Below are 27,996 nucleotides of genomic sequence, written 5' to 3'. Positions count from 1 at the left end.
TGTTTTTTTTTAGGTCTTCGATCTCTGCTCTTCTGGTTGTTGCCAGCGCTTTGATCCTATTGGTCGATTAGAGGTCACGTGGCCACACCCTGAGGATATTTAACAACCTGGACGTCCCGAAGGTGGTTTCAGGTTCTACCGGTGGTTTCCTCTTTACTTCCCTCCTCCAATTTGAGTTTATAAACGTTAATAACCCGCCTCGCCGCTTCCGGTTAATCTCCTGCACTTTTATATCCTCGGCTCTCATCGTCTCCTGGTGTTTGTGGACACACCCTCCGAGTTTACGCAGGGACAATCGCGGTCGTACATTCCGTTCAATAATAACAGGAAAAGAAATGGCCTATCCAGGATACGGCGCCGGTCCCGGTGGAGCCGCAGCGGTAAGAAAGAAACCGTTAAAACGTGGTGAAACACCGGTTCAAATGTTCACCCAACAGTGTCCCGGGATAGTTCCGTCCGAACAGTCCGGAAGTTGGTCGGAATCTCTCAGACTGGACGTTTAGTTCCTTTAGAAATACACAAGGCTTCAGGTGTATTTGTGTGAATGTTTCTAAATGCACCTGTTAACGCCTCTGGTTATTATGTTGTGTGATTGAGCTGTTATTAATGATGTATTAAATGGGGATGGTCACACAGTTTTCAAGTCTGTCAGCTGCTCATATGAAAACAACACTGGCCATTAAAATGTCTTCTCCTCCACTTTTAATGTAAATGATAGGGAAACAAAATCCACAGTTTATCTGTAGTTAATATGAGGCTTCATCGGACTCAGTTGGACAGGTCATGTGAAGATCTTCCAGAGTCTTTTTTTTACAGTGTAAAAGTCCCTCTTTTTGTTTCTGTTTCTCTTCAGCAGATCAACTTTTTATTAATCTGTATTTGTCTGAGACTCATGAAGCCTCATCAGCCTCAGAGAAACCTCTGAAACTGAACTTCTGGACTGTGGATTTTGTCCCTGCACCCTGTAGGTCAAAGGTATCAGCTGTAAAAACTAAAGCTGTCAGATAAATGTAGTGGAGTAATGACAAGTAAGTCAAAATTGCACTTTCATATATATATTATTCCACTACATTTGTTTGACAGCCATAGCTACAAGTTACCTTTCAGAATGAAACAAACATTTGATGGGCTTAAATATAGGGCTGCACAATATGCGAAAAAATGTGTAGACCAGGGCGTCTCTGTAGCACCACAGCGCTCATGGTGCTAACAGTGCACGACAGTGTGACACATTTTACCTTCATCAAAAAAAACTGCAACTCCTGCGATTTGGATATTGTGATTTCGATTATATTTCGATTAATTGTGCAGCCCTACTTAAAAACTACGACCACTCATCAGGCAGATGTTTGTTTCCTCCTGGGTTTACAGAAGATTCTTGTTTTAAAAGGAAACTTGATTTGATTTGTTTAGTTTTTGGACTTTTTGTCTGGAGGAATCTTTTGTAAACTCTTGTAGCTTAGAACCAGATGTCTAGTGCAATTAATAACACAAAAGCAATGTATACTGATTACACACACACACTCACACACACACACCCGATAATCAGCTCAGTTTCTGTGCTCGCTGACACACTCAGACCTGCAGGCAGCTGGCAGTGATTATGAATCATTGAGTTGGAGTTTTGTAACTTTTATGACGTTTATTTGAGAAAATGACTGAAATGCTGCACAACAACAGACTGAGACACTAAATCTTTCCTGTTTCTTCTCCGTCTCTCAGCAGCAGGATCCTCTCTACGGATATTTTTCAGCTGTAGCAGGACAGGTAACTCACCTGCACACACTCTCAGGAAACACTTTACTTTGGGGCGAGCTGGTAATCGAGTGTTTAGGGGGCAGATTACACATCATCAATGCTCTGGGCGGTAACCCCCCCCACAGTGTCTGGCTTCACTGTCCCAAAACACAAGAGACAGTTCACCTTTGTATCATTGAGCCTGTTTATACAGCGTGCTCCAAATCTGTGAACAGCAGTACCAGTCAACACCGGGCGTCGATGCCTCTCTGAAGCTTTTGTGCAGCAGCAGCTGATTGTTATCTGCCTGCGCTCTGACACTGTGTTTGTCTGACTCTGACAGGACGGACAGATCTCAGCGGACGAGCTGCAGCGCTGCCTCACACAGTCCGGCATCTCTGGCTCATACCAGCGTAAGAACACCAGACCCATGCTATTGTTTACTGTGGCCCAGCATCGAATGGTGCATGAATGAAGCCACTTTTCTAAACATTGAGAGGTCTTTGTCAGGTAAAACATTACAGGTTATAACACTCATTATCCCCAAAACGCATGAAAACACACAAAGACGTCTGAGTCAGTGGTTCTCAACCTTTTCCAGCTCATGGCCCACTTGAAAATCTCAAAAATGTTGGCGGCCCACGTCCGACCCCGTAACAATACGCTCTCAGAGCACTTTTTATTTTAATCATAACGATCGAACATTCAGGATTGGACTGAAAGCAGGAAGGTCACATGTCGATTCACCTTCTGTCTCTCTTTCCTTTTAATTCTACCTGCTGCTTGATCGCAAACAATGTGAAAAAACTAAACAAAGAAATGACATTTTACATTTTTTAAAGATCATTTCCTTTTGAAACATTTTAAAACACTAGGTATATTTTCATTTTTTAATATAATTACATCTTTTCAAATGCAAAAAAAAGAAAAAAAAATGCACTGGTCTATGTTGTACAGGCACGGAGAAATTCAAAGCGTCCTTGTGGTTGCAATTATATCCTTCCAGAATAAAGTGACGTTTAACAGACATTACAAATTGATTGATATTCAAGGAATCCACATCAGCAGCTTTGAAAATGAATTTGTTCCCCAACAAAATAATCAAATTAATAATAAAACTTTTTTTTTTTCCTGTAACATCACCTGAAATCCAGTCTAAAGCACAGCCTCAGTGTATTACAACACCAGAACAGATGTTACAGACTCCCTGGTTTTCTATCTGGTGCATTCAGACCTGTTTTATCAAGACACTGTTAACACACACTACTTCTGCTTTGTGTGTGTGTGTGTGTGTGTGTGTGTGTGTGTGTGTGTGTGTGTGTGTGTGTGTGTGTGTGTGTGACGGTTGAGGTGGACAGGAAACATGGGGAAAGAGTCGTTGTGGTGACATGAAATCAGACACTCTGGGTTGAATGGAATAAGAGTGTGTCGTGTTCTTTCACCTCTCACTGTGACCTCTGGGATTCTTGTGGGTCTTTGCACAGAACAATAACTGACTCTGTCTCCCTAAGACACACAGACACGATCTATATGCGTGCTTTAGGACGGACGTCGTCTCGGCCTGCTGCTCACACACTGTTTTCCTTTCACAGCCTTCAGCCTGGACACCTGCAGACTGATGATCAGCATGCTGGACGTATCCTTCACCCTTCAGCCAAACAAGACTGAGACGTAGATTAATGACAGATTAACTGAGTCAGTCACAGAATCATTACTCACTCACTCATCAATCACCAGCTGCCGACACAAACCTGCTGCTGGATTACATTTAACAAGGGTTCTTTGGACTAAATCTTCCTTTGGCATTTGACTTAGTTCAGATTTCTCTCCTTCTGTTTGTAAGGAGCACAGACTTGCAGAGCATGTTTTAAATGATAGTAGCCTCCACTCCTCTGGGTTCAGTGTTTCCTCCAGATGTTGCAGGGGTTTCATCTCATAGTTTTCCCCTCGTTAAACCTTCCATGACGTCTGTGTTGGATCCCTGACTGACGGTGGTGTCTCAGAGGGACATGTCCGGCTCCATGGGCTTTGCTGAGTTCAGGGACCTGTGGCAGGCTCTGAACGGCTGGAAGAACAACTTCGCCTCCTTCGACCGGGACCACAGTGGGACGGTGGAGGGCCACGAGATGCAGCAGGCCATTACCACCATGGGTACGTGCAAACAGACACGACAACCTGTTGTTACTTTCTCTTAAAACAGATTTTATTCTCATAAACTTATTGCTGTAAAACCAGGAATTAAAACAGTGAAAGGTTTGAGCCGTAATAAAACGTACCGGCTATTCTTCACGCTGGGAGTTAATTGCTCTCAGGGCCGTATCATGCTGGCTTTCATTTTTGTAACATATCTGTAACATGTTGTTGTGTTGCAGGTTATAATCTGAGCCCTCAGGCCATGAACTGCATCATGAAGCGCTACAGCATACACGGCAGGATCCCCTTCGATGACTTTGTGAGCTGCTCTGTGAGACTCCGCGCCCTGACTGGTGAGCGCATGAACAGAGTGGCGTGTGTTCATTACCACCACTGCAGCATTGACAGTGGGAGGCTCAGAGCCTCCTCTCTTCTGATTGGTTTTGGGTTCTTAAAACCACAAATATATCTTCTTATGTAAAATACAGGAAATTTAAAGATTTTAAACAGTGAATCAACTTGTCTGTTTTCGTGTGTGTGTGTGTTTCAGACCAGTTCCGAAGGAGAGACACGAACCAAACTGGCAGCGCCTCGTTTCACTACGATGACGTAAGTTTGTCATTTTTCTAAAGCTTCAGTGTCGCCTCAGAAACCTTCGATCAGACACTTCTGACTCTGTCATGAGGTCGCACAGGAAAACTGTTGGGAGCTAAATATACAACTGTGGTAGAAAACACTGTCTGAGCTTCACTCGACTATAATCATCCCGACTATAACCAGGCAGCAAAGTCCCTGAGGTTAGCAGCAACATGCTAGTGCTAAGCTTCCACTCTGTATGTAAAGCCAGTGTATGAGGGTTAACGTACTGATGACATCAGTTACAGATCAGTGATACAGTAATTGAGTATATGTTAATTTTGTGAATGGGTGAAGCACAGTTCCTCTACTACACTTCCTCCTGACTGAACGCTGCAGATAAAGTGTGTGAGGTCAATATGCAGGCGTTGACTGAACCACTGTGGCAGTTACTGTTAAAACAAATAGGTTTTTTAAGAACATGACGTGATGCAGATTTCAAGAAGGAGAAAATGTTTCTTCTGAGGATGTAATAAACTTTGTTCTGTGACTTTACAGAGCTGGAAAATAAATGATATGCCCACACTTTGTATTTAACTAAGGTTACTTAAAAAGCCCTTTACTGATCTCTGCTGCTATCATGTACATTTTTGTAAATATCTTTTGTATATATTATATTATTATCTATTATTTATTATTTATATTATTTTTTCTTTCTTGTACTGTCCCTTTGCTGCTTTTTTGGGACTAATACAATCTTATCTTATATTATATTATATTAACAAAGCATCAAATTCATGTAATGTGAGAGGTTTCACTTGTAAAGATGAATGCACAAAGTTATCCTCTCTACTGAGCTGTTGTGATAAATATATCTGATGTTTCACCAAACGCTGTGGTTTGTTTCTAGAAACAGGATTGAGAGCAGCAGAATAACAGTGTGTATATTTCTCTCTGTAGTTCATCCAGGTCACCATGAGCATATGAAGAGGACGAGGCTGAACTGAAGGGACACACGAACATTTTTAAAATCTTCTCATATTAACAGCATGTCATTTCTATTTGTATTTTTACACGTCTTTTTTGTTTTTTGTTTTTATTTCTGATGTATGAACAAAATTAAAATGTCACTGTCACATTCCATTTTAACATGAACATTAAACACGTGCTGATTATTAAATATCTAACAGGAATAATGTAACCTCAGACTGTACCAACAACAACCACTAGACGAGTGGCTGTCAGCCTGTGTACTGGAGGGTTTTATCATTAGCACTCGTACATTTATAGGCTTTTACCTCAACAGTTACCATGTTAGAGAGTGTGAACATGTATGAAATGAATAAACATGGACGCCTCACAGAAAATGTCTTTCACGGTGATTTGATTTGAACTCGGTGGAGGGGGGATGGGGCAGACCCGGATCATTTACTATGAATCTGAAATTTATTCTCTGAAGTCTGGTGCATTTTATTTGACATTGGCCTCGGCGGAAGTCTGCGCTCTCTGAAGGACCTTCTTCTTTTATCTTATTTAATAAGGTAATGGTTTTAATTTTAATTTATTTTATAATCACTGACATTGCAGAAGACCTGAGCTTCCATACAAGCAACAAAATCTTGAGTTTGAGGTCTCGGAAAACAATCATTGTTCAATCAATCAATCAATCAATCAATCAGTCACTTTATTTGTCTCCAGTGGGGCAACTGGGTATGCAGCAGAGGGATATCTGCATTTATCACATAAAAACTCGGGCCACATAAATACAACAAAAGGATTTAAAGGATAATAAGTGAATAAAAACAGAACAGAAATATAAGACAGGATGGATTCAGCTTTCCAGATCCAGATCGTCGTGTGTGGAAGCAGTTATTTTACTACAGACAATAACCATCAGCAATTCTAAGAAATTTGTAAAGTTTGACTAAAATTTAGTGTCTTGTTGTCTACTATTTATGGGCTGCTTAGTGTGTTTGTTTAACCGTGCATAATTATTTAATATGCATTTTATGTTGGTCCGGAGAGCTCAACGCATTGCAACTAAAGAAAACATGTAAACAGACGAAACACAAACAACTGGCTGGGACTTGTTGTCATTCAATGCTTTTAACTTCAAAAGTCACAATTGGGCGTTGAACAACAAGTGTGTCGCAGGCAGGTTCATCACTTCTCTTTTTTAGTTATTTTTCACCTCCTTAGTGACAGTGACAGATAGAGAGAGAGAGAGAGAGAGCATTAAAGCTTATTCAGCATTAAAGCTGAATTAAATTATGTATACTATAACTAATATCTAATATAGAAAATATAATAATTTAATATATTAAATATAGAAAAACACATTTCATCTTCTATAAACTCAACATTTACACTTCTGAATCAAACTCAGAGAAAAGTTTGTGTGTTTAGAATAAAAAATCAATTTGGTGCAACAAGATTTTAAAATGCTGAATTAAAAAAAAACTACATTAAATTGGTTAATCATATCAACCTTTCACATGATCCCTTCATCACCTTTATTTTCCTCTGTTTCCGTCCATTTCCCCTTTCACAGGACCGGGTAGCTGGCGTCGCTGGCAATACCACAGTGGTTGCCATGGTCACGTGCAATCCGGATGTAACCCTCCTCGCCCCAATCCGTCCCAAAGCTGTAAGAGAACAGTGTGTTGATCATCATTGGACCACAGGTCGTCTCACTCACCTGGCAGCCACATTAACAACCTGACATCATTCATACAGGTGATGCGTCTCACCTGTTCTTCACAATCCAGTATTTCACCCCCTCTGCGGTCTCTCCATAGCCCACTAACAGCACGGCATGATTGGGTTTCTTTTCGTTACATTTTTGGTCGTTGTAAACACCTACATACAGAGGAGGAAACGTGAATGACCCTGAGGCTCCAACAGGATTTAAGAGTCAATGTTGAACTAAAATCTTTTTTTTTTTTCAGCTACTGTTGGATGTTTTTCTAATATTGTGTCGTGGTTTTGTTGGTTTACAATTGTGTCCCGGTGGTTTGATTTGTTCCGCTGCTGAACTATAGAACTATGGCTAGTTCCACAGTTTTTATGAATGTAAATCAAGCTAAATAATGTTACATAGTCCAAAAATCACATTGTTTGAAGTGAACCTTAATGCAGCACTAAGTATATCAATAAACTGCTACAGTGACCAGCATTTCAAGTGATGATGAGTCAGCATTTCTAAATATGAGGACACACATCCGTGTTGTTTAACAAAAATATTGGAACTCAGAGTTTGGGACTGACCCTTCCCATATAGCATGATGGGGACTGCGTTGATAGCCACAGACAGGGGACCCACATCATGCAGGGCTTGAGCCAGGGCACATTCGTCCCCCTTTGGGATCTTCTTAAAGCCTTTGCACTGGGCTGCAAAGGCTGATGAATTGTAGCGGCACCTGTCGACCTGCGGAGACAGGAGAGGTCTGACATGTTGACATGGATGAATCTGCGCCACCCTGGTTTGTGAGAGTGGCTCCCTGCTACGTTCTACTGTTATAGAGTCACTGACAGAGATCACTTTTAAAAGCCAAGGAAAAACAATGTGAGTATATGTTCCCATCTCTGTTCCCAGTATTAAAACAAAACAGGGTGAAGTTGCATTCACTTATTATTCTGCATATAGCTGAAATAAACTTCCTGAAGACCTTAGATGTGCCAAATTTCTGGCTATTTGAACACTGTGACTTTTAAATGCACTGTGACTTTTTATGTAATATATTATTTTTATACATTTATATTTCTTTTTTATTTTATTTTTCTGTGCTTTGTTCTTTTTATCCATTCCTATTTAAATGACTTTGAATTTCTTAGTGTTCCTTGTTTGTTAGTGCAACGTCATTGGGAAAACAATTAAAAAATATATATATAAATGGAATTCCTAGGAGATAGGGTTGCCCAGGCTTAGCTCAGTCTCATAGATTTAAATTATACTTGTGCCAATCAATTATATATAAGGCCATCCATCACAATATCTCATTAATACAAGTCCAGCCTCCCTGACCCAATATTGCCAATAGGATTGGGTCTGCCATTTCTTGTTAATGTGTGAGAGGTTGTTCACTACATTTTTTTGTGAGAGCGTCAAACTTCCGTTGACTAGATGTGTATGTAGGTTAAGTGAAGAAGACACCATCCATATACTAACAGTTTTGTGCATTTTATTTCTCAATAACACTATATTATTAATGACAACCCTTAATATTACTGTGTGCATGCGTGTGTGTGTACATGTCCATGGAGACATACTTTTGGATACAAATTTCAGACTAAAGACCAGTTAAAAGTGCATGCATGCGTGGCTGTGGGATTACAGCCTCAACTATCACGATTCTAAGTAACAAGTGACCAAACTTTTACTTTCTCTACACGTAGATCATAAACCCTTGATTATAAAAACAACTGATTGAAATCGATTGAGAAATATAAACGTTATAGAGCTTTTTTTTTTTTTTTTTTTTTAAATCCTTTTCATCCGGTTTGGCCCGAACCAATATGGCGGCGACGTTGACGTACGATCCAGCGGGCGATGCGGCGTCTACGTTCATATGTCTGTGGGTTCGTGAGTTTACATCCGGCTGCTGTAGCATTGATAGCTAATCGAAGGACAAAATCAAAATGGAGAAACAGCATACTGCTCATTTTTTATTTTTTAAGCAAACCACCAGCTAAAGAATTCAAATTTTTCCGGCCAGACGTTTAGGGGGAAAAAAAAAACTTTCAGCCGTGCATTTAAACCAGCTTGGTTTGGCTAAACGGAAGTGGCGTCATTACGCGGAGGAGCGTGGTCAGGTTTTGCGTGTGTGAAGAGGCAGCGGAGGGAAACCGGTTGATCTGGTGCCGCTTCACCTTCCCGCGGAGCTGGACCGAGGCCGTCCTGATTGACGTATTCGGATTATTTTAACTACTGGAGCTCCTGACCTGCAGCTCAAGGTAAGTTATTTGATTTATTATAAGCAGTTTAATATTCAGCTGTCAGTTATTTTCAACGTCACACTGGTAGAACTTTGTTGGAAAAATGTGCATATTTAGTTAGAGACATACATTTGATGGTGTAGTATTGTAAACTGCCGCTGAGCAGATTAATATTCAGTTGTCAATTACTTTTAACATCACACTGATGCTGGAAAATGCTTTTGGACATGTGTATTGCAATGTTATGGCATTATTGTGAGCTATTGTTGCGCAATAGCATTACTGAGTCCTTTTTTATAGACTTGTCTGCTGTTGCTGTTACTGCTGCTGCTTTTTTGGTCTGTGTTGCAGTAGTATTGTTGTAGGCCTATGTTATATTTGTATGGGTTTTGGTAAAATGCTCCTCCCACTACAGTCCTACAGAGTTGCCTGGGGGCATGTGTATGCATGTTGAGTTTTAGTTTTCTGATTTTGAGTGGGGCAACAGGGTCAATGATGGCTACACAGGTTGAGTTAAACTGGGTAATTAACTCCTCTGTGTTCAGGGTTTCATGCTGATGCTAGAAGTGTAAGCGCTGATAGAGTTTAAGTTCATGCTCACTTCCTACCAACACATTACCTCTGCCGTGTACGGGTAGTCCTCCTCAGAGTTAATGCCTCCATTCTCTTCAACATACTCAAAGGCCGTGGTCATGTGTCCTCCTTTGCAGCCATCACTCTGATTGTCACAGTCCAGCAGGTTCTGAGGACTGAGGTTCAGCAGTTGGCCCGTCGTCTTGGCCAACTGTCCCTCGAGGGCCCCCACAGCACTGAATGCCCAACAGGAGAAACATGATCCCTGCAATGTGTGGAGCACAGTACATTGGTGAAGACAGTGTGATGGAGGATTGCCAAACATGTGAGGCCTCAGACGTGTTAGATTATCATGGTCATCATTATCCTTTGCCCTCTGACCTGGTCTTTGACTGGAGTCACCATGCCTTTCTCACGGTAGTCGATAGATTTGGGTAACGCCGCCAGTGAGCAATTCTTATTGTAAACCTTTACATTACAGAGACAGGTGAGACAAAGAGATAGATTTAGGCATTACACTGCAAGTAGGACTCCCTCAGATGAGCGATTCCAAGAGAGTTCCAAGCACCACAAAACCAGATCTAGCCTCGACTGTGAAGGCCTAGCTCAGTGTCCACTCACCGTGTCTTCAGAGCTCTCCTGCAGCTTGGCTTCTGTCTTACACTGAGACTCAATGGTTTTGCCTTCGTAATGACTGAGTGATTCCTGTAACAAATAATTTTTGCTTAGAATTTATAAAATAATGAAACAATTGATAAATAAAACTTCATATCCACAAAACGTTTGTCAAGTTTTTGTTATTAATTCATAACTCATGGAAATACTATTGCATTTAAGTAATGTTTAGGTCAGTCCAGTGAGTCGGTTATTATAAGTTTTCTTTTTTTTAAATTATGGTTCTATTACAAATATGGCAGAGTAATTGTTGAAGCTTTTTATCAGTCACTACAAAATTTGCCTGAACATCTGAAAGTATTGCATTTACTCTGTAGCATGTGAGAATCCAACATGGTGTAAAAAGACTTTGATTGGCAGCTGAAACAGAAAGAGCTGACAGTATCAGCATCTTTCAAGTGTTTCCAACCACAGTAAACAGACTGCGACAACCTTCCCAGTGTTTTTAACTTCCTACACATCACTACACAGACATACCTATTTACGAACATTACGCACCCCACTGATTGCGCTTAAAGTCGTGGCGCGATTTGGCTGCACAAAATTGTCCAGATACTACCAGGTCTGCAGATTGTGGAATGAGGACCATTACCGTTTTTAATGTTTGCCATTAACACCGAGACTAGCCTCATTTTGTAAGATACTCCTGTGTGATTTATGAACAACAGAGAATCTTTCTTTGTGGCTCAATTAATCCAGATCCTGCTAGAATTTTGTCACCCTAAAAAGGGCTTGGCTGGTAGGTGTATACCCCTTCCTCATTACAGGACTTAACGTATATATACATTAAGGTGATTGATAAGTTCATTGGCCGAAGGTAGAAGGAGGAATTTTAGAAAACCTGAATTAACCTGCAGTTTTCAACTACCCAAAAAAGAAATACCACAAACTTTATTAACTACAGACTCTCTACATACAGACAGTGATTGATGTCGAGCTCGTTGTGATGTCATAAATCCTGCAGGTATGTCCAGGTGTTAAAAGAGAGATTTAAGGTTAGGACAGAGAAACCTTCCCCCTTTTTTAAACCTTCAGTGTAATCTTCTTACACTCAAATGTTATGTGTCCTGGAGCGTTTCAATGATATGCATCAAAACAGGGAATAATAAGATACAACGATAACAATGACACAAACTCTTGTCATTTCTTGTCTAAGTTACAACACAGTCAATCCATCAATCAATCAATCAATCAATCAATCAATCAATCAATCAATCAATCAAATAAAATGTCCATAAGATGATTCGTAGATGAAAAAATAATAAATAAATGTAAAAATCATACATGATGTGTTGGCCCCCTGAAGCACGTCATCTTCTCAGACATTTCCTTTGAGGTCTGGATGGAGAGAGTTACATATCACGTCATGTTCCTGGAGGTTTAGCAGATGCCAAGCAACTGACAGTAAGAGAGCAAGTTACCACTGGGCACAACAGTAGAATTAGCATCAAATCTACCGAGTCTTAAACACAGCTAATAAGTCAAATAAAAGAACATCATCGTTTTGTGTTCACTTCTCGGCTGGCTCAATCGAATATAAATATAGAGATGGAACAAAAAGGTAATTTATCTTTCTTCAGATTAGAGAATTTTCCAAAACATCCTGAAATCTTCTTCTTCTTCTTCATGTGCCCACTGCAGTCATAGTGTGTCTTAGTTAAGGACAGATTTTAAGTACATTGTCTCTAGTTTACATATTCAGGTAATAGAGAATCATCATTATGTGGGTTTGAAGACAGACTACAAGCTGCTGCTGCTTATGAACCTGTGTTTTACTTTTTCCCCTCAATGAGAAGATACAGAAAGGATATTTTTTGCTGTTCTTCTACTTCAGAATGATGGAGGAATAAAACATTCACTAGGTTTAACTGTGAATTATTCCATGGTGAGTTGTACAAAATTACAGTATGACGTCCAAAATATTTTGACTGCAGTATGAAGACCTGTTTCAGTGTCCAGACTGACCATGTCTCCGAGGTGGTTCATCCCCAGAATGTAGGAGTGTTTGCCCTGTTCTGCTTCTCGGTTGTGGACTTCAATCGTATGCATGTTCTCCTTCCAGATCTCCTTCCGGTGCTCTTCAACATCATCATCATCCTAAAATATTCCAGCACCAGGTTATTCTATTGGCATGGAAGGGCAGACCACACATAACCTATTCACTTAAATATAACAGACCTCTCTAAATGCAGGTCTACTGTGGTTCCTGGAGTTTCTAAGAGTGCGATGGGAGGAAGAGCCGTCAGCTATCAGGCTCCTCTCCTGTGGATCCAGCTCCCAGTCCCAGACACCCTTTCTACATTAAGATCAGGCTTAAAACTGTCCTCTTTGATAGGGCTTATAGTTATGGCTGGTTCAGGTAAATCCTAAACCACGCTACTTCATATCATTATCTTTGTATTCTCTAGTCCAACAACTAGAGAAATTAAGGTGAGAAAAATGACAAAGAGAATCATGTAGGAACAAAATAAAAGGTCAGAGAGGACTAAAGTGAAATAAAAGGTCAATAGACCGAACAGAAATTAAGGTCAGTAAGATGAACTTAAATAAAATGGCAAAAGTAACGTTAAGGACCAACAACCAAACAGAAATTAAGGCCGATTGCCAAACAGAAAATATTGTGAGATTGCTTGAGGTCACACCGACCATGATTCAGCATGTAGAACATGAAGGACAGTGTCGGACCGAACTGAAAAGGTTGAGTACCAAATGAAATTCGGTCTGCAAAGACCACCTTAATTAAAACGCAAATAAAACAAGTCAGACGACCAACTGATATTAAAGTCAGCCGAAGGCAACAGAGATAGAGGCCTGATGTGTGGCGTAGAACATGCAGAGGCAAAGATGACCATGTGGGGTCTTTGTACAGAACCCGGGACGTGTCATGGAGAAAAAAACAACTGAAACTGACAACATGATTTAATAAATCACGATCTTAAATGAATAATTTGCGTTCTCGGTTGTGATTACTCTCGTTTCGAGTGGATCCTTTACAGTAGTACAGTATACTGATAGATACTTTGATACTGTGGACGTCATGATGTTACTGAGCACTCGCTGTCTCTACATTTCTGTAAATATTTTCAGAAACCAAATATATGATCTCGTTACTTTCTACAACTCAAGTATTCCTGCTCTGTAGTGATTATATATTGAGGTTGTGTAAAAGTAAACACTAATTTCGTTTAACAAGTAGGCTAAACTATCAGCCTGCACCACCGTCTAATATGATTAAACAGATTAGCATGTAAACGTTATATATAATGTGTCACTGAATCTCTCTGTATGCACTTACATTAATTCACCTGGCATTTAAAACCAAGAAACATGTAGGCTTACCTTCACAGGGGTGAAGCAGAGGGACCTCGGCACTATCATCGCAGGTTCATTTCTCTGTTGCATTGGAAAGATCGAACATTTAATTAAGCAACTGTTTAATCCTGGTAAAATAACGAGGCTTTTGTTGTTAGATTGACGTGACTTCTTGGAAACAGGAGAGTAACCCATTAAAACAACCACAAAACACACTCAGCAGTGCAGAAATACTTTTCCAGTGATCACATCAACATTAACGTGCGAGAGCAAGTCCCTTTTTTTGCTTGCAAAAATTGATTATAGATTAGAGTGTGATAGCTAGCTCTAAGATTGGTCAGTCAGCGGATTAATCAGTGCAAGAATTCTGATAATCAATATATAGTTCAATTAATTTATCAAGACTATCATTAGGTTTTGGACTCTGGGAACTTTTTTACATTTTAAACATTGAAAAATTAAAGTAAATCAATTATATAGCTAGTCTTTACATTTAATCCTAAAATGGATTCAGTTTGTGACATTTTAATATACATATAGATTAGAAAGTAAATACATTTAAGCCTTTGATTAAACAGACTTATTTAATTATTCATTTATTTTAATTGATTAATTTTTAAATGTTTTAATTCCACATTTTTATTGTGAAATTATTTATTATTTAATAGCCATTAGAATTATTCAAATAATCTCCCCTCAAAAGAAGTGCAGTGTGTTGGATGTTTCCTAATTCTTACCTGTCGGAAATAAGAACAAAATATATTGGGATTTTGATAATATTTTTGATTAATTGCTGAGCCCTAATTTTTTTGTAGACCACTCCTTCTCTGTCCTGTAAAAAGATTTAAGTCTAGATGGTCGCCATAGCTGCCATGCGTGGGATTGTCAGAGACAGTCTGACGTGAGGAAAAACCACCAACCTATAAGAACCCGAACGACCAGTGTGACTCCCTGTATGTACAGCATGTGCAATATTAGGGCAAATAAACTGAATTCTCATTAATGTTACTCATTGAATCTGTGCTGTTCATGGTTTGACACATGGAAATGTCTGCCAAGCAAAAGGCCTATTAAATATGGTTTAGGTACACTACCCACAGACCGTATGTACGTACGTAGTTTTTGCCATAGATGTTCTTCCACTGTTCCCACTGGGCGTCTAGCTCGGCTTCCTCCAAACAGAGGCCCAGATCTGAGGCCACCAAGAGTATCACACAGGCACACAGCAACATCCTGAAACAGCAGCAACATAGATCCCACTCATATACAATAAACAGCGAAACAGGGCGCTGCCATATCAGGTATTTTAACTGGACCATCTGGTCTGACCAGATAATCGTCCTGGAGAGTCTGTATATGCATTAAACACGCCGGATGCCCTGTTCTGAGATGGTGCCCCGTTTATTTCAATGAAAGTTGCTCGCTGGATGCATGTACCCAAAAAAGACTCCTGTATTTTTGACCCCACAGAACATGGGCACTAGAGACTTCCTGTGGCTTAGACCCTGATCCCCACATAATAATTTACCGATTCTTCTCCATAGACATATAATTATCTATTTTAAACAGCCCTGAAACACGGTAAAAGCAATAAAAGGACGACATCACATTAAAAGCAAGTCTTGTTTTTCAAGGCACTATTAAGCAAGCTTAAAGGAATGTGCCTGGCTTGTCTTGAATGAAATGATTGTTCTGTCTAAGAAGGGAAATGAAAGTGAAACGAAAGGGCGCCAGCTCTGACTTGGTGACATGATGTCAATAACATGATGTTCAAATGAGCAGCAGAAACTGATCACACTTACTGCCGTCTCTCTCCGTGACCCAGCTGACTCCCCCAGTGTGTAAAATATGTTTTCACAACTCCCATAAAACAATAACAAGAAAATACATAGTCTATTCCAGAAAGATTTAGTCTCTCTTCCACATGTTATGTCACACTGCAACTATGTTCATGAGATCAAGTGGAAGAAAGTTTGGATGATTCCTCATAAATAAATAAATTACTCATGAAAAATATAACAAGACACCCTTATCACCTGTTTCTAAATCTGCCGCTGATTTGTCAAAATCTGAATTAGATTATTCAAACAAAACTCTTTAAATCTCAGTTTCACATTCCATCGTTTAGTTATTATAACACTGATATAATAAAACACGTGTCTTTAATGTGTCTCTCCTTGCTTCAAAATACCCACTGTAAATATAACAGATTATTTTTGCTTTAAAAATACACCCGTCAGCCTTCACTGGCCCGCCATGTTCAAAGGAAGACGACATGACAGTTTTACAGGAAATCAGTTCATCACTGGTTAATGCAAAACTATAAATACCTTCAGTCCAGCAGTCTGTCGGGATTTCAATGAAAATCTTTGACTGTCGCTTTTTTCTCCTGAGGTTTTCCTCGGGCTTGATGCTTGGAGGTCAGTCAGATGCTCTGCTGTCAGACGCACAGCTCGGGGATACCTGCTGGAGAACTGCTGCTCTGAAATGCCGTCTGTAGAGTTTGAAAATGACACAAGGGTGTGGCGACCATTAAGTACGGGCAAGAGGAAACGCACCTTTCTTTTTCTCTGGGTGAAAACGATTGTCTTTTATTTCAGAGAAATGAAAAGTGACTGCTGCGTACAGCAACAAACAAGACTGAGATACAAACATCAGCACTCACTTTTCTTTGAGACTTTATTGTAAAGAAAAGCTTGTGGATAAGATGGATAAAAGTTAAAGCTTCACTTTTGTGTGTTTAGCAGTAGTAAAGGTGAAAACGATAGTGATTGGTGTGATTGTCGACAGAACCTCAACAAGGCAAACACAAAGTGACTGCTGATCACACATTTACTGACTGCAAAGTGTTTGATATCATATAGGCTACAATTCAGTTTTGTTTTTCGTACTTTCAGAATGAGACAAGGGTGTGTTTTACGTTAAGCAAGCTTAAAGGAATGTGCCCGGTTTGTCTCAAGTGAAATGAAAGTGATTTCATCTTACTGCTATACTTAATAGTTAAAAAATGTTTTTACGACTCACATTTTCAATTAATGTATATTCATTTTGTGTTTGTCAAAACATTTGAACCTTATTTTGCTGATAAGATTAATCTATTTTGTAGTATATTATTACGATCATTCCTTACTCTCAAAGACTTGCGTGCTTTTTTTCCCCCTTCAAGCTTTGATTATTGGAGCAGCCTTTTCACTTGTCCTAACCAAAAAGCAATTGATTGACTCCAGACTGGTCAGAGGTCAGCTGCTAGGCTTTCAGCCAGAACCAAGAGGCATGACCACATCGCTCCTGCTTCAGCCTCTTTATCTGGTTCCGTATGTTTTAGAATTGATTTTCATTGATTCTTATCGATTACTTTCAAGGCTCTTCATTTCCTTTCTCCCATTTACATTAATTATGTTTTAGTACCAAGACCCGGTTGAAAACTGAAGGGAATCCAGCTTTAGCAGTACAGTAGTTCAGCAGTTCATACTGTAATTAACTAAAGATTGTAATTCATTTAGTACATTTATATCCTTTTATAGATATCCATCTATCCATTTATAGACTGTAAGCTGGCCAGAGTGTAAACATGTATGAAGTACATGTATGATTTGAACATTAGATGCAGCTCCTCACCTGTACCTGCAGGATTTTACACATTGCACTGCTGGCACGATTGGCTGGATTGGATAATTGCATTAATAAGCAGGGGCACAGGTGTTCCTAATAAAATGCTCAGTGAATCAATGTTAAATTGAAATTTAATGGCACTTATTATTTCATCTTTCATTTATTTATTTTATTATTAAAGTGAATCTGCTCTTGCAATTAAAACTATTACAATGAGACTCCTGAAGCCTCATCAGCCTCAGAGAAACCTCTGAAACTGAACTTCTGGACTCTGGATTTTGTCCCTGCACCCTGTAGGTCAAAGGTATTAGCTGTAAAAACTAAAGCTGTCAGATAAATGTAGTGGAGTAATGACAAGTAAGTCAAAATTGCACTTTCATATATATATTATTCCACTACACTTGTTTGACAGCCATAGCTACAAGTTACCTTTCAGAATGAAACAAACATTTGATGGGCTTAAATATAGGGCTGCACAATATGCGAAAAAATGTGTAGACCAGGGCGTCTCTGTAGCACCACAGCGCTCATGGTGCTAACAGTGCACAACAGTGTGACACATTTTACCTTCATCAAAAAAAACTGCAGCTCCTGCGATTTGGATATTGTGATTTCGATTATATTTCGATTAATTGTGCAGCCTTAAAAACTACGACCACTCATCAGGCAGATGTTTGTTTCCTCGTGGGTTTACAGAAGATTCTTGTTTTAAAAGGAAACTTGATTTGATTTGTTTAGTTTGTGGACTATTTTTCTGGAGGAATCTTTTGTAAACTCTTGTAGCTTAGAACCAGATGTCTAGTGCAATTAATAACACAAAAGCAATGTATACTGATTACACACACACACACACACACACACACCAGATAATCAGCTCAGTTTCTGTGCTCGCTGACACACTCAGACCTGCAGGCAGCTGGCAGTGATTATGAATCATTGAGTTGGAGTTTTGTAACTTTTATGACGTTTATTTGAGAAAATGACTGAAATGCTGCACAACAACAGACTGAGACACTAAATCTTTCCTGTTGCTTCTCCGTCTCTCAGCAGCAGGATCCTCTCTACGGATATTTTTCAGCTGTAGCAGGACAGGTAACTCACCTGCACACACTCTCAGGAAACACTTCACTTTGGGGCGAGCTGGTAATCGAGTGTTTAGGGGGCAGATTCTTCTGAGGATGTAATAAACTTTGTTCTGTGACTTTACAGAGCTGGAAAATAAATGATATGCCCACACTTTGTATTTAACTAAGGTTACTTAAAAAGCCCTTTACTGATCTCTGCTGCTATCATGTACATTTTTGTAAATATCTTTTGTATATATTATATTATTATCTATTATTTATATTATTTTTTCTTTCTTGTACTGTCACTTTGCTGCTTTGTTGGGACTAATACAATCTTATCTTATCTTATCTTATCTTATCTTATCTTATCTTATCTTATCTTATCTTATATTATATTATATTATATTATATTAACAAAGCATCAAATTCATGTAATGTGAGAGGTTTCACTTGTAAAGATGATTGCACAAAGTTATCATCTCTACTGAGCTGTTGTGATAAATATATCTGATGTTTCACCAAACACTGTGGTTTGTTTCTAGAAACAGGATTGAGAGCAGCAGAATAACAGTGTGTATATTTCTCTCTGTAGTTCATCCAGGTCACCATGAGCATATGAAGAGGACGAGGCTGAACTGAAGGGACACACGAACATTTTAAAATCTTCTCATATTAACAGCATGTCATTTCTATTTGTATTTTTACATCATTTTTTTTTTTTTTTTCTGATGTATGAACAAAATTAAAATGTCACTGTCACATTCCATTTTAACATGAACATTAAACACGTGCTGATTATTAAATATCTAACAGGAATAATGTAACCTCAGCCTGTACCAACAACAACCACTAGACGAGTGGCTGTCAGCCTGTGTACTGGAGGGTTTTATCATTAGCACTCGTACATTTATAGCCTTTTACCTCAACAGTTACCATGTTAGAGAGTGTGAACATGTATGAAATGAATAAACATGGACGCCTCACAGAAAATGTCTCTCACGGTGATTTGATTAGAACTCGGTGGAGGGGGGATGGGGCAGACCCGGATCATTTACTATGAATCTGAAATTTATTCTCTGAAGTCTGGTGCATTTTATTTGACATTGGCCTCGGCAGAAGTCTGCGCTCTCTGAAGGACCTTCTTCTTTTATCTTATTTAATAAGGTAATGGTTTTAATTTTAATTTCTTTTATAATCACTGACATTGCAGAAGACCTGAGCTTCCATGCAAGCAACACAATCTTGAGTTTGAGGTCTCGGAAAACAATCATTGTTCAATCAATCAATCAATCAATCAATCAATCAATCAATCAATCAGTCACTTTATTTGTCTCCAGTGGGGCAACTGGGTATGCAGCAGAGGGATATCTGCATTTATCACATAAAAGCTCGGGCCACATAAATACAACTAAAGGATAAAGGATAATAAGTGAATAAAAACAGAACAGAAATATAAGACAGGATGGATTCAGCTTTCCAGATCCAGATCGTCGTGTGTGGAAGCAGTTATTTTACTACAGACAATAACCATCGGCAGCAAAAAGAAATTTGTAAAGTTTGACTAAAATTTAGTGTCTTGTTGTCTACTATTTATGGGCTGCTTAGTGTGTTTGTTTAACCGTGCATAATTATTTAATATGCATTTTATGTTGGGCCAGAGAGCTCAACGCATTGCAACTAAAGAAAACATGTAAACAGACGAAACACAAACAACTGGCTGGGACTTGTTGTCATTCAATGCTTTTAACTTCAAAAAGTCACAATTGGGCGTTGAACAACAAGTGTGTCGCAAGCAGGTTCATCACTTCTCTTTTTTAGTTATTTTTCGCCTCCTTAGTGACAGTGACAGAGAGAGAGAGAGAGAGAGAGCATTAGAGCTTATTCAGCATTAAAGCTGAATTAAATTATGTATACTATAGCTAATATCTAATATAGAAAATATAATAATTTAATATATTAAATATAGAAAAACACATTTCATCTTCTATAATCTCAACATTTACATTTCTGAATCAAACTCAGAGAAAAGTTTGTGTGTTTAGAATAAAAAATCAATTTGGTGCAACAAGATTTTAAAATGCTGAAGTAAAAAAAAAAAAAACTACATTAAATTGGTTGGTCATATCAACCTTTCACATGATCCCTTCATCACCTTCATTTTCCTCTTTATCCGTCCATTTCCCCTTTCACAGGACCGGGTAGCTGGCCTCGCTGGCAATACCACAGTGGTTGCCATGGTCACGTGCAATCCGGATGTAACCCTCCTCGCCCCAATCCGTCCCATAGCTGTAAGAGAACAGTGTGTTGATCATCATTGGACCACAGGTCGTCTCACTCACCTGGCAGCCACATTAACAACCTGACATCATTCATACAGGTGATGCGTCTCACCTGTTCTTCACAATCCAGTATTTCACCCCCTCTGCGGTCTCTCCATAGCCCACTAACAGCATGGCGTGATCCAAGAGGTCTTTCTTATTTTCTGGGTTGTAGTAAACACCTAAATACATAAGAGGAAACGTGAATTTAAGAGTTAAGAGTCAATGTTGAACTAAAATCTTTTTTTTTCCAGATACTGTTGGATATTTTTCTAATATTGTGTCATGTTTTTGTTGGTTTGGAATTGTATGAAATTAGGGAATTAAATGCCTCCCCAGAAACCTGAAAGTGATATATATATATATATATATATATATATATATATATATATATATATATATATATATATTTTTTTTTTTTTTAAATTTTATTTATTTAAGGTAAACACAAGAAACTTGTGCTACAGAAAATGGACCAGACTCAGTGAATAGCTCCCTAAGCTTAACATGTCCTATGATAACTATTAATTTAGCTGTACAGACTAATGAGCAGTGATAACTAACATGTCTTTGGAGTCATCAGGTGGGAACCTCCTTTCACCAGTGTTTCGTCTAGTTGGTCCCACGACACCTCCAGGAGGCTAGACAGTGATCACTGGCGTCCCAGAGTCACTCCCCTAATGCCAGCCATCACTGCTCCTCACACCACCATTTTCTTTATCTTGCCTATGCTACCACAAACAACACCATCATCAACTCTGACAAAACACACTAGCAGATTCAGCAAACAAACTCCCCTAAACAGTTGGAGAAAGTGGCGGCCATTTTGAATGAGGGAGGTAGAGTCAAGGAGAGACGCCTTTTTGAGCTAAACTCTCCCCCGCCGGATTAGGCTGTGCTCTAACCCCCCCCCCCCCCCCCCCCCCTCCAACACCACACCATTCAACTCACCTAAAACAAACAACCTCACCTGAACAGCCAAAGACACACTACTCTCAATCACTTGAAAAAAAATATATTAACACTACAAACCAATTCAAACAATACAAGCAAACAATACAGGCCACCTCACCTGGACTAACCGCATGGTCTCAAAGAGGCTCACACAGGCCACACCCCCACTTAAAAACACTTCCTCGATTTCTTCCTTGCTTCTCCTAAGAGTCTGTCTATCCTAAGTGCTCCCCCTGCTGGGCCCACAGCTACCATTACTCCTTCTCATCCAAATCCACTGACTGGATCTTGCTGCCTCATCTGACATGTCCTTTACAATTTTCCTCACACTCTGTCCACTTGCTCCTAACTCCCTCACCAAAGAGACAACAGACCTTGCTACAAATCCTCGACATCCTACTTCCACTGGACAAATCCTAACTTTCCATCCTCGCTGCTCTGCTTCTGCCCCTAACTCTGCATACCTGAGCTTTTTCCTTTCATATGCTTCCTCAACTAAGGCCTCCCACGGAACAGTCAGCTCTATGAAATATACTTTCATTCTACTCCTAGACCACAAGACTATATCAGGCCTTAGCTTTGTACTGGCTATTTCCTGGGGAACAAGAAGCTTTCCTCCTAAATCTACCTGCATTTCCCAATCACAAGCACCTTCTAAGCTGCCTTGCCTTCTTGTTGTCTTACCAACTTTCTCTCCCTCTTGAACAAACTTGATTGCAACTCTCTTTATTTTAGGCCCTCCTAAATTTGCCTGCCTCCGTAACTCTTCAATTCCTGCAGCTAAGCTTTTTAAAACCTGGTTATGTCGCCACGTATACCGGCCTTGTGACAGACTAACCTTACACCCTGACAGAATGTGCTTTAGAGTTGCAGTACCTGAACACAATGAACATAGTGGGTCTCCATTTACCCAGAGTTTTAGGTTCTGGGGAGTTGGCAATACATCATACATACATAAGTTGCCCCTATCAAGAATCTAATACTACTTTCCTCCATGCTCCAGAGTTCTTTCCAGCTAAGCTTTTTCTTGTCTACGCCTTCCCAATTCACCCACTGTCCCTGCTTAGCCTGGGCCACTGCCTTAGCACCCCTTAATAATTCCTCCTGTCTACGAACCTGCTCCACGACTAGCTTTCTCTTCTCCTTGGGACCTGCTCTACTCCACACCGGTCTGCTTGGGCCAAGCCCCAAGCCTCCCCGGCCTATTTGGACATTACCCACAATCTCTGTATGCCTGAGCGTTGCTTCTGCCTCCTGCACTGCGATTCTTGGATTTCACTTTCTCCCCTTGATTTGGTTTGGAATCACCTTACTAACTACCGCATCTTTGCTCCCAGATAACAGGAGCTCTGTCCTAACCTTTGTACATTTAAACTCCTCCACTAGACTGGTTACTGGGAGCTGAAGTATGCCTTTCCCATACAGGTCCACCGTGCTTAAACATCTAGGAACACCTAGCCACTTCCTAATTTAAAAGCTAACTAATCTTTCCATTTTTTCTGCAGCAGATAATGGAATCTCATATACAGACAGTGGCCACATCAGCCTGGGAAATAACCCAAACTGCAGACACCACAGTTTCAACTTTCCTGGAAGCCCTGATTTATCTATTCTATCCAGTCCCTCAGCAACATCCTTCCGAAACTGCACTACCTGTTCTCCGTCATTCAAGTCTGCCTTGTACCACCTACCTAGACTCTTTACTGATTTTTCCCTAATTATTGGAATTTCCTCTTTGTTTATTACAAACTTCATATCACTTAACTTCCCTCTGCTTATTGAGATACTTCTAGACTTACTAGGCTTGATTTTCATACTAGCCCACTTTAAGTTTTTATTAATTCTCTCAAGTACTCTTTTCATACATGGCACCGTTGTAGTTATCAACGTCATGTCATCCATGTAGGCCCTAATTGGTGTAAGGTGCATCCCATCCTGCCGCCTCTCTCCACCTACAACCCACTTAGAAGCTCTAATGATTACCTCCATCGCCATTGTGAATGCCAATGGAGAAATCGTGCACCCTGCCATAATGCCTATTTCTAGCCTCTGCCATCCTGTTGTGAAGCCTGCTGTGCTTAAGCACAGCCTAATATCTTGGAAATACGATTTTACTAAATTAACCACTACTCCGGGCACTTTAAAATAATCAAATGCCTCCCAAATAAGGCTATGTGGCACTGAACCAAACGCGTTTGCTAAATCCAAAAATATGACATGCAAGTCTCTTTTCTCTGTCTTGGCTGCCTGAATCTGATGCCAAATCATGCTAGTGTGCTCTAAACATCCTGCGAACCCTGGTATTCCTGCCCTCTGTACTGCAGTATCAATTAAGCTATTCCTTTCTAAATAACTAGTTAATCTCCGTGCCACTACGCTTAAGAATATCTTCCCCTCTGCATTTAGGAGAGAGATCATTCGAAACTGACTCAGGTTTGAAGATTCCTTCACCTTTGGAATAAAAACACCTCCTGCCCTACGCCATGCTCTGGGAATAACCTGTTTCTCCCAAACTATTCTTAATGGCCTCCACAGAAACTTTAGGATATCAGGTGCGCTTTTACAAACCCGGTAGGGGACTCCATTTGGCCCTGGGGCCGAAGAAGCCTTTGCACGCCTGACTACCTCCTCAACCTCCTTCCACCTGGGTGGTCTAACATCCATCTCATGATCTATCTTTCCTACTGGCGGCATGTCAGGTGGAAGACCTATTACTCTATTCTGCTCAAAATCTGAATACGTGATTCTTAGATATTTTTCTACTTCTAACTTTGTTGCCTTAAGCTGCCCTCCCTTTTCCTGGTTAAAAAATCCTTTAACAAACTTGAAATGGTCCCTATAAAACGCTGTCCTTACATACTCTTTATTCTTTCTCTTTTTCCTAAGATATTCAGCCCTTCTAAGTACTGCTAGTCTGCCTCTCAAATCTTCTTGCAACACATTAATTCCCCTCCTCTCTTCCTCTGTTGCCCTTTTCCACTGCTTTCTTAATTGTCTTCTTTCCTTAACTAATTTCTCCATTTCCCTTTGCCGTCTAGACTTAACTAACTGTGCTCTTTCCACCCTCTTTCTGTCTTGCACCCCAAATCTTTCTGCACCATAGGAGTAAATTATATCCCCCATCTTCTCTAATCTATCGCTTGCATTTCCTCCTAGTCTCCTTAAAATTGCTGACAAATTTCTATTGACTGACTCCCATTCTTTCTTGCTATTTGCCCTCGGCCATTTTACTCTAGTTTTCTGCTCCATATTTCTCTCCTTGACTGGCCTATTCACCTCAGTCTCAGCTGCATCCCCTCTTGTAGTCTCCTCTTCCCCCTCTGTAGCTGTGTTATTGATATCCTTCGAACTGTGGTTTTCTACCTGTCGCTGGACTTCATCCGACTTATTCGATTGACTTCTTAAAAAGTATTGATCGATGCGGCCACACTGCCTTTCCTTTGCAACACATCTCTTTCTTCCCTGATGCATTCTAAGGCCCCTAACTGACGTTACTTTCTGCCAGCCACAAGGACAAATCTGGAGCTTATTTCCCTCTAGCCTAACATTTTTATCCTCTCCAGCTACGCTCACGTCACCCTGAGAACTATATATACTATATATATATATATATATATATATGTATGTATATGTGTGTATATATATATATGTGTATGTATATGTCTACTCATTTTTAGACATTTTAATGTGGAAAAGTTACACATTTTAACCTTAACAAAAAACTCAAGAGCTCAAAGACTGACCACTCTTGTATAGCTGGAACTTTATATGGTTGGTGTCGATGGCCACAGACAGGGGACCCACGTGATACAGGGCTTGAGCCAGGGCACATTCGTCCCCCTCTGGAATCTCCTCAAAGCCTTTGACTTGGGCTGCAAAGGCTGATGGTTTGTTGCGGCAATGCTGGGTCTGTGGAGACAGGAGAGGTCTGACATGTTTGTATTGGTGGATCTGAGCTGCTCCTAATAGAAAGATATATTTAATTACTGAATTTTTGGCTTAGGAGTAGCATAGTGTTAAATCAAAGGGCACCAGTAAAGGGGCACTATATACACATAAGATGATAATATCGGATTGTTATCAAAATTAATAAATTGTTCCTGTCCGTCTGGTTGTCTGCATTTAGGTCCTGGCAGATGAATCTAAACACAACGTAACTGGGAAAACAATTTAGTGAACAGAATTTCTAGGATTTAGGGTTGCTCAGGCTCATCTCAATTAAGTATTTGACCATCAATCACAATATGTCTGGCTATGTCGCTGGGTCAGAGTAAAGTATTTATTGGTTTCTTGCTGATGCTAGAAGTGTAAGCACTGATAGAGTTTAAGTTCATGCTCGCTTCCTACCAACACATTACCTCTCCCATGTACGGGTAGTCCTCCTCAGAGTTAATGCCTCCATTCTCTTCAACATACTCAAAGGCCTCGGTCATTTGTCCTCCTTCACAGCCATCACTCTGACGGTCACAGTCCAGCAGGTTCTGAGGACTGAGGCTCAGCAGTTGGCCCGTCGTCTTGGCCAACTGTCCCTCGAGAGCCCCCACAGCACTGAATGCCCAACAGGAGCTACATGATCCCTGCGAGGTGTGGAGCACAGTAGTTTGGTGAAGACAGTGTGATGGAGGATTACCAAACATGTGAGGCCTCAGACGTGTTAGACTATCATGGTCATCGTTATCCTTTGCCCTCTGACCTGGTCTTTGACTGGAGTCACCATGCTTTTCTCACGGTAGTCGATAGATCTGGGTAACGCCGCCAGTGAGCAATTGTTATTGTAAACCTTTACATTACAGAGACAGGTGAGACAAAGAGATAGATTTAGGCATTACACTGCAAGTAGGACTCCCTCAGATGAGCGATTCCAAGACAGTTCCAAGCATCACAAAACCAGATCTAGCCTCGACTGTGAAGGCCTAGCTCAGTGTCCACTCACCGTGTTTTTACAGTTTGTGCAGTGTTCAGATCTTCCCTGTGTTGCCTCCTGGTTTTTGGCTTCTGTCTTCCAATCAGACTCAGTGGTTTCGTCTTCGTAATGACGGAATAATTCCTTTGGGTGAAACAATTTATAAATAAAACTTCATGTCCACAAAACAGTATGACACTGTTTCACCTAAAATGTTCATTGTCTCTGAGTCTGATGCAAAGTAAACAAAGAATGTAGCTAATAGGATCATCCATTATAGCTCATTTATAGGGATCTACATCTGGGGAAACTTTCCGGCTTAAATGTTTTAAATGTTTATTTGGAAAGCTGAGGGACACTTGGGACACTGAGTTTGTCCTTGTCCTCCTCCAACAATGGAGGCAAAAAAAAAGTTAGCATGACCCATAGAGCCATAATAGCAACATTTATAGGAACACAGCAATTTGAAAGCAAAATTATTCTTTGAGGAAAAGACAGTGAAACTTTCCCACTTTAGTAAACCTTTGGTATAAAATAAAAATTACACTGTCAAATCCAAATTATTTTGACTGTAGCATAAAGGCCTGTTTCAGTGTCCAGACTGACCGTGTCTACGAGGTGGTTCATCCCCAGTTTGTAGGAGTGTTTGCCCTGTTCTGCTTCTCGGTTGTGGACTTCAATCGTATGCATGATCTCCTTCAAGATCTCCTTCAGGTGCTCTTCATCATCATCATCATCATCATCATCCTAAAATATTCCAACAACAGTTTATTCTATTGGCATGAAAGGGCAGACTACATAACTTATTCCCTTTAAATATAACATAACAGACAATATGTACATACATATTCATATTCATAGATGTTCTTCCACTGTTCGAACTGGGCGTCTAGGTCGGCTTCATCCAAACAGAAGCCCAGATCTGAGGCCACCAAGAGTATCACGCAGGCACACAGCAACATCCTGAAACAGCAGCAACATAGATCCCACTCATATACAATAAACAGCGAAACAGGGCGCTGCCATATCAGGTATTTTAACTGGACCATCTGGTCTGACCAGATAATCGTCCTGGGGAGTCTGTATATGCATTAAACACGCTGGATGCCCTGTTCTGAGATGGTGCCCCGTTTATTTCAATGAAAGTTGCTCGCTGGATGCATGTACCCAAAAAAGACTCCTGTATTTTTGACCCCACAGA

General features: G+C 40.1%; 3 protein-coding genes across 5 annotated transcripts; 1 reads left to right on the top strand and 2 right to left on the bottom strand.

Annotated features, from left to right (window-relative positions):
* The first annotated feature begins 62 nt into the window (after positions 1-62).
* Positions 63-19,610, top strand: LOC130172121 (sorcin-like). 3 transcript variants are annotated; one of them, XM_056380555.1, is made up of 8 exons: positions 63-380; positions 1,723-1,767; positions 2,081-2,150; positions 3,330-3,373; positions 3,741-3,888; positions 4,110-4,223; positions 4,421-4,479; positions 19,213-19,610. In XM_056380555.1, exons 1-8 carry the CDS (start codon positions 336-338, stop codon positions 19,237-19,239), a joined length of 552 nt encoding a protein of 183 aa, XP_056236530.1. In that variant the 5' UTR covers positions 63-335; the 3' UTR covers positions 19,240-19,610. The 3 variants fall into 3 exon arrangements, with proteins under 3 accessions (XP_056236530.1, XP_056236531.1, XP_056236529.1); XM_056380556.1 differs by lacking the exon at positions 19,213-19,610 and adding an exon at positions 5,407-5,813 and having other exon boundaries at positions 65-380; positions 1,726-1,767; XM_056380554.1 differs by lacking the exon at positions 19,213-19,610 and adding an exon at positions 5,407-5,813 and having other exon boundaries at positions 67-380.
* On the bottom strand, positions 6,554-16,419 carry LOC130172116 (procathepsin L-like). Its single transcript, XM_056380547.1, has 12 exons — positions 16,272-16,419; positions 15,057-15,174; positions 13,969-14,022; positions 12,595-12,726; positions 11,914-11,967; positions 10,576-10,659; positions 10,336-10,422; positions 10,001-10,219; positions 7,714-7,873; positions 7,197-7,305; positions 6,958-7,091; positions 6,554-6,640 (listed from the first exon to the last, which is right to left on the bottom strand). Exons 2-11 carry the CDS (start codon positions 15,171-15,173, stop codon positions 6,992-6,994), a joined length of 1,116 nt encoding a protein of 371 aa, XP_056236522.1. The 5' UTR covers position 15,174; positions 16,272-16,419; the 3' UTR covers positions 6,554-6,640; positions 6,958-6,991.
* LOC130172061 (procathepsin L-like) lies at positions 6,558-27,871 on the bottom strand. Its single transcript, XM_056380479.1, has 8 exons — positions 27,641-27,871; positions 27,402-27,542; positions 26,586-26,702; positions 26,251-26,469; positions 25,636-25,801; positions 21,012-21,120; positions 20,773-20,906; positions 6,558-6,640 (listed from the first exon to the last, which is right to left on the bottom strand). The coding sequence occupies exons 1-7, from the start codon at positions 27,842-27,844 to the stop codon at positions 20,807-20,809; spliced, it is 1,056 nt and encodes a 351-aa protein (XP_056236454.1). The 5' UTR covers positions 27,845-27,871; the 3' UTR covers positions 6,558-6,640; positions 20,773-20,806.
* Between the last annotated feature and the right edge of the window lie 125 nt (positions 27,872-27,996).

The sequence above is a fragment of the Seriola aureovittata genome, chromosome 7, assembly GCF_021018895.1.
Source record: "Seriola aureovittata isolate HTS-2021-v1 ecotype China chromosome 7, ASM2101889v1, whole genome shotgun sequence".
In the NCBI taxonomy this organism is placed as follows: Eukaryota; Metazoa; Chordata; class Actinopteri; order Carangiformes; family Carangidae; genus Seriola; species Seriola aureovittata.
This window is presented reverse-complemented; position numbering and strand designations above follow the sequence as displayed.

Bases quoted from the DNA above. Each gene is read 5' to 3' on its own strand.
- LOC130172121 (XM_056380555.1), top strand. From the start codon at position 336: ATGGCCTATCCAGGATACGGCGCCGGTCCCGGTGGAGCCGCAGCG. The intron at 3,374-3,740 runs GTATCCTTCACC...GTGGTGTCTCAG, and splicing joins TGATGATCAGCATGCTGGAC to AGGGACATGTCCGGCTCCAT. The intron at 4,224-4,420 runs GTGAGCGCATGA...TGTGTGTTTCAG, and splicing joins GAGACTCCGCGCCCTGACTG to ACCAGTTCCGAAGGAGAGAC.
- LOC130172116 (XM_056380547.1), bottom strand. From the start codon at position 15,173: ATGTTGCTGTGTGCCTGTGTGATACTCTTGGTGGCCTCAGATCTGGGC. The intron at 11,968-12,594 runs GTCAGTCTGGAC...CTCTCCATCCAG, and splicing joins TGAACCACCTCGGAGACATG to ACCTCAAAGGAAATGTCTGA. The intron at 7,092-7,196 runs GTGAGACGCATC...GTTCTCTTACAG, and splicing joins TACTGGATTGTGAAGAACAG to CTTTGGGACGGATTGGGGCG.
- LOC130172061 (XM_056380479.1), bottom strand. From the start codon at position 27,844: ATGGTCCAGTTAAAATACCTGATATGGCAGCGCCCTGTTTCGCTGTTT. The intron at 26,703-27,401 runs GTCAGTCTGGAC...CTAAATCTATCT, and splicing joins TGAACCACCTCGTAGACACG to CTTTGTCTCACCTGTCTCTG. The intron at 21,121-25,635 runs GTCAGTCTTTGA...TTATGTATTTAG, and splicing joins GTTCCAGCTATACAAGAGTG to GTGTTTACTACAACCCAGAA.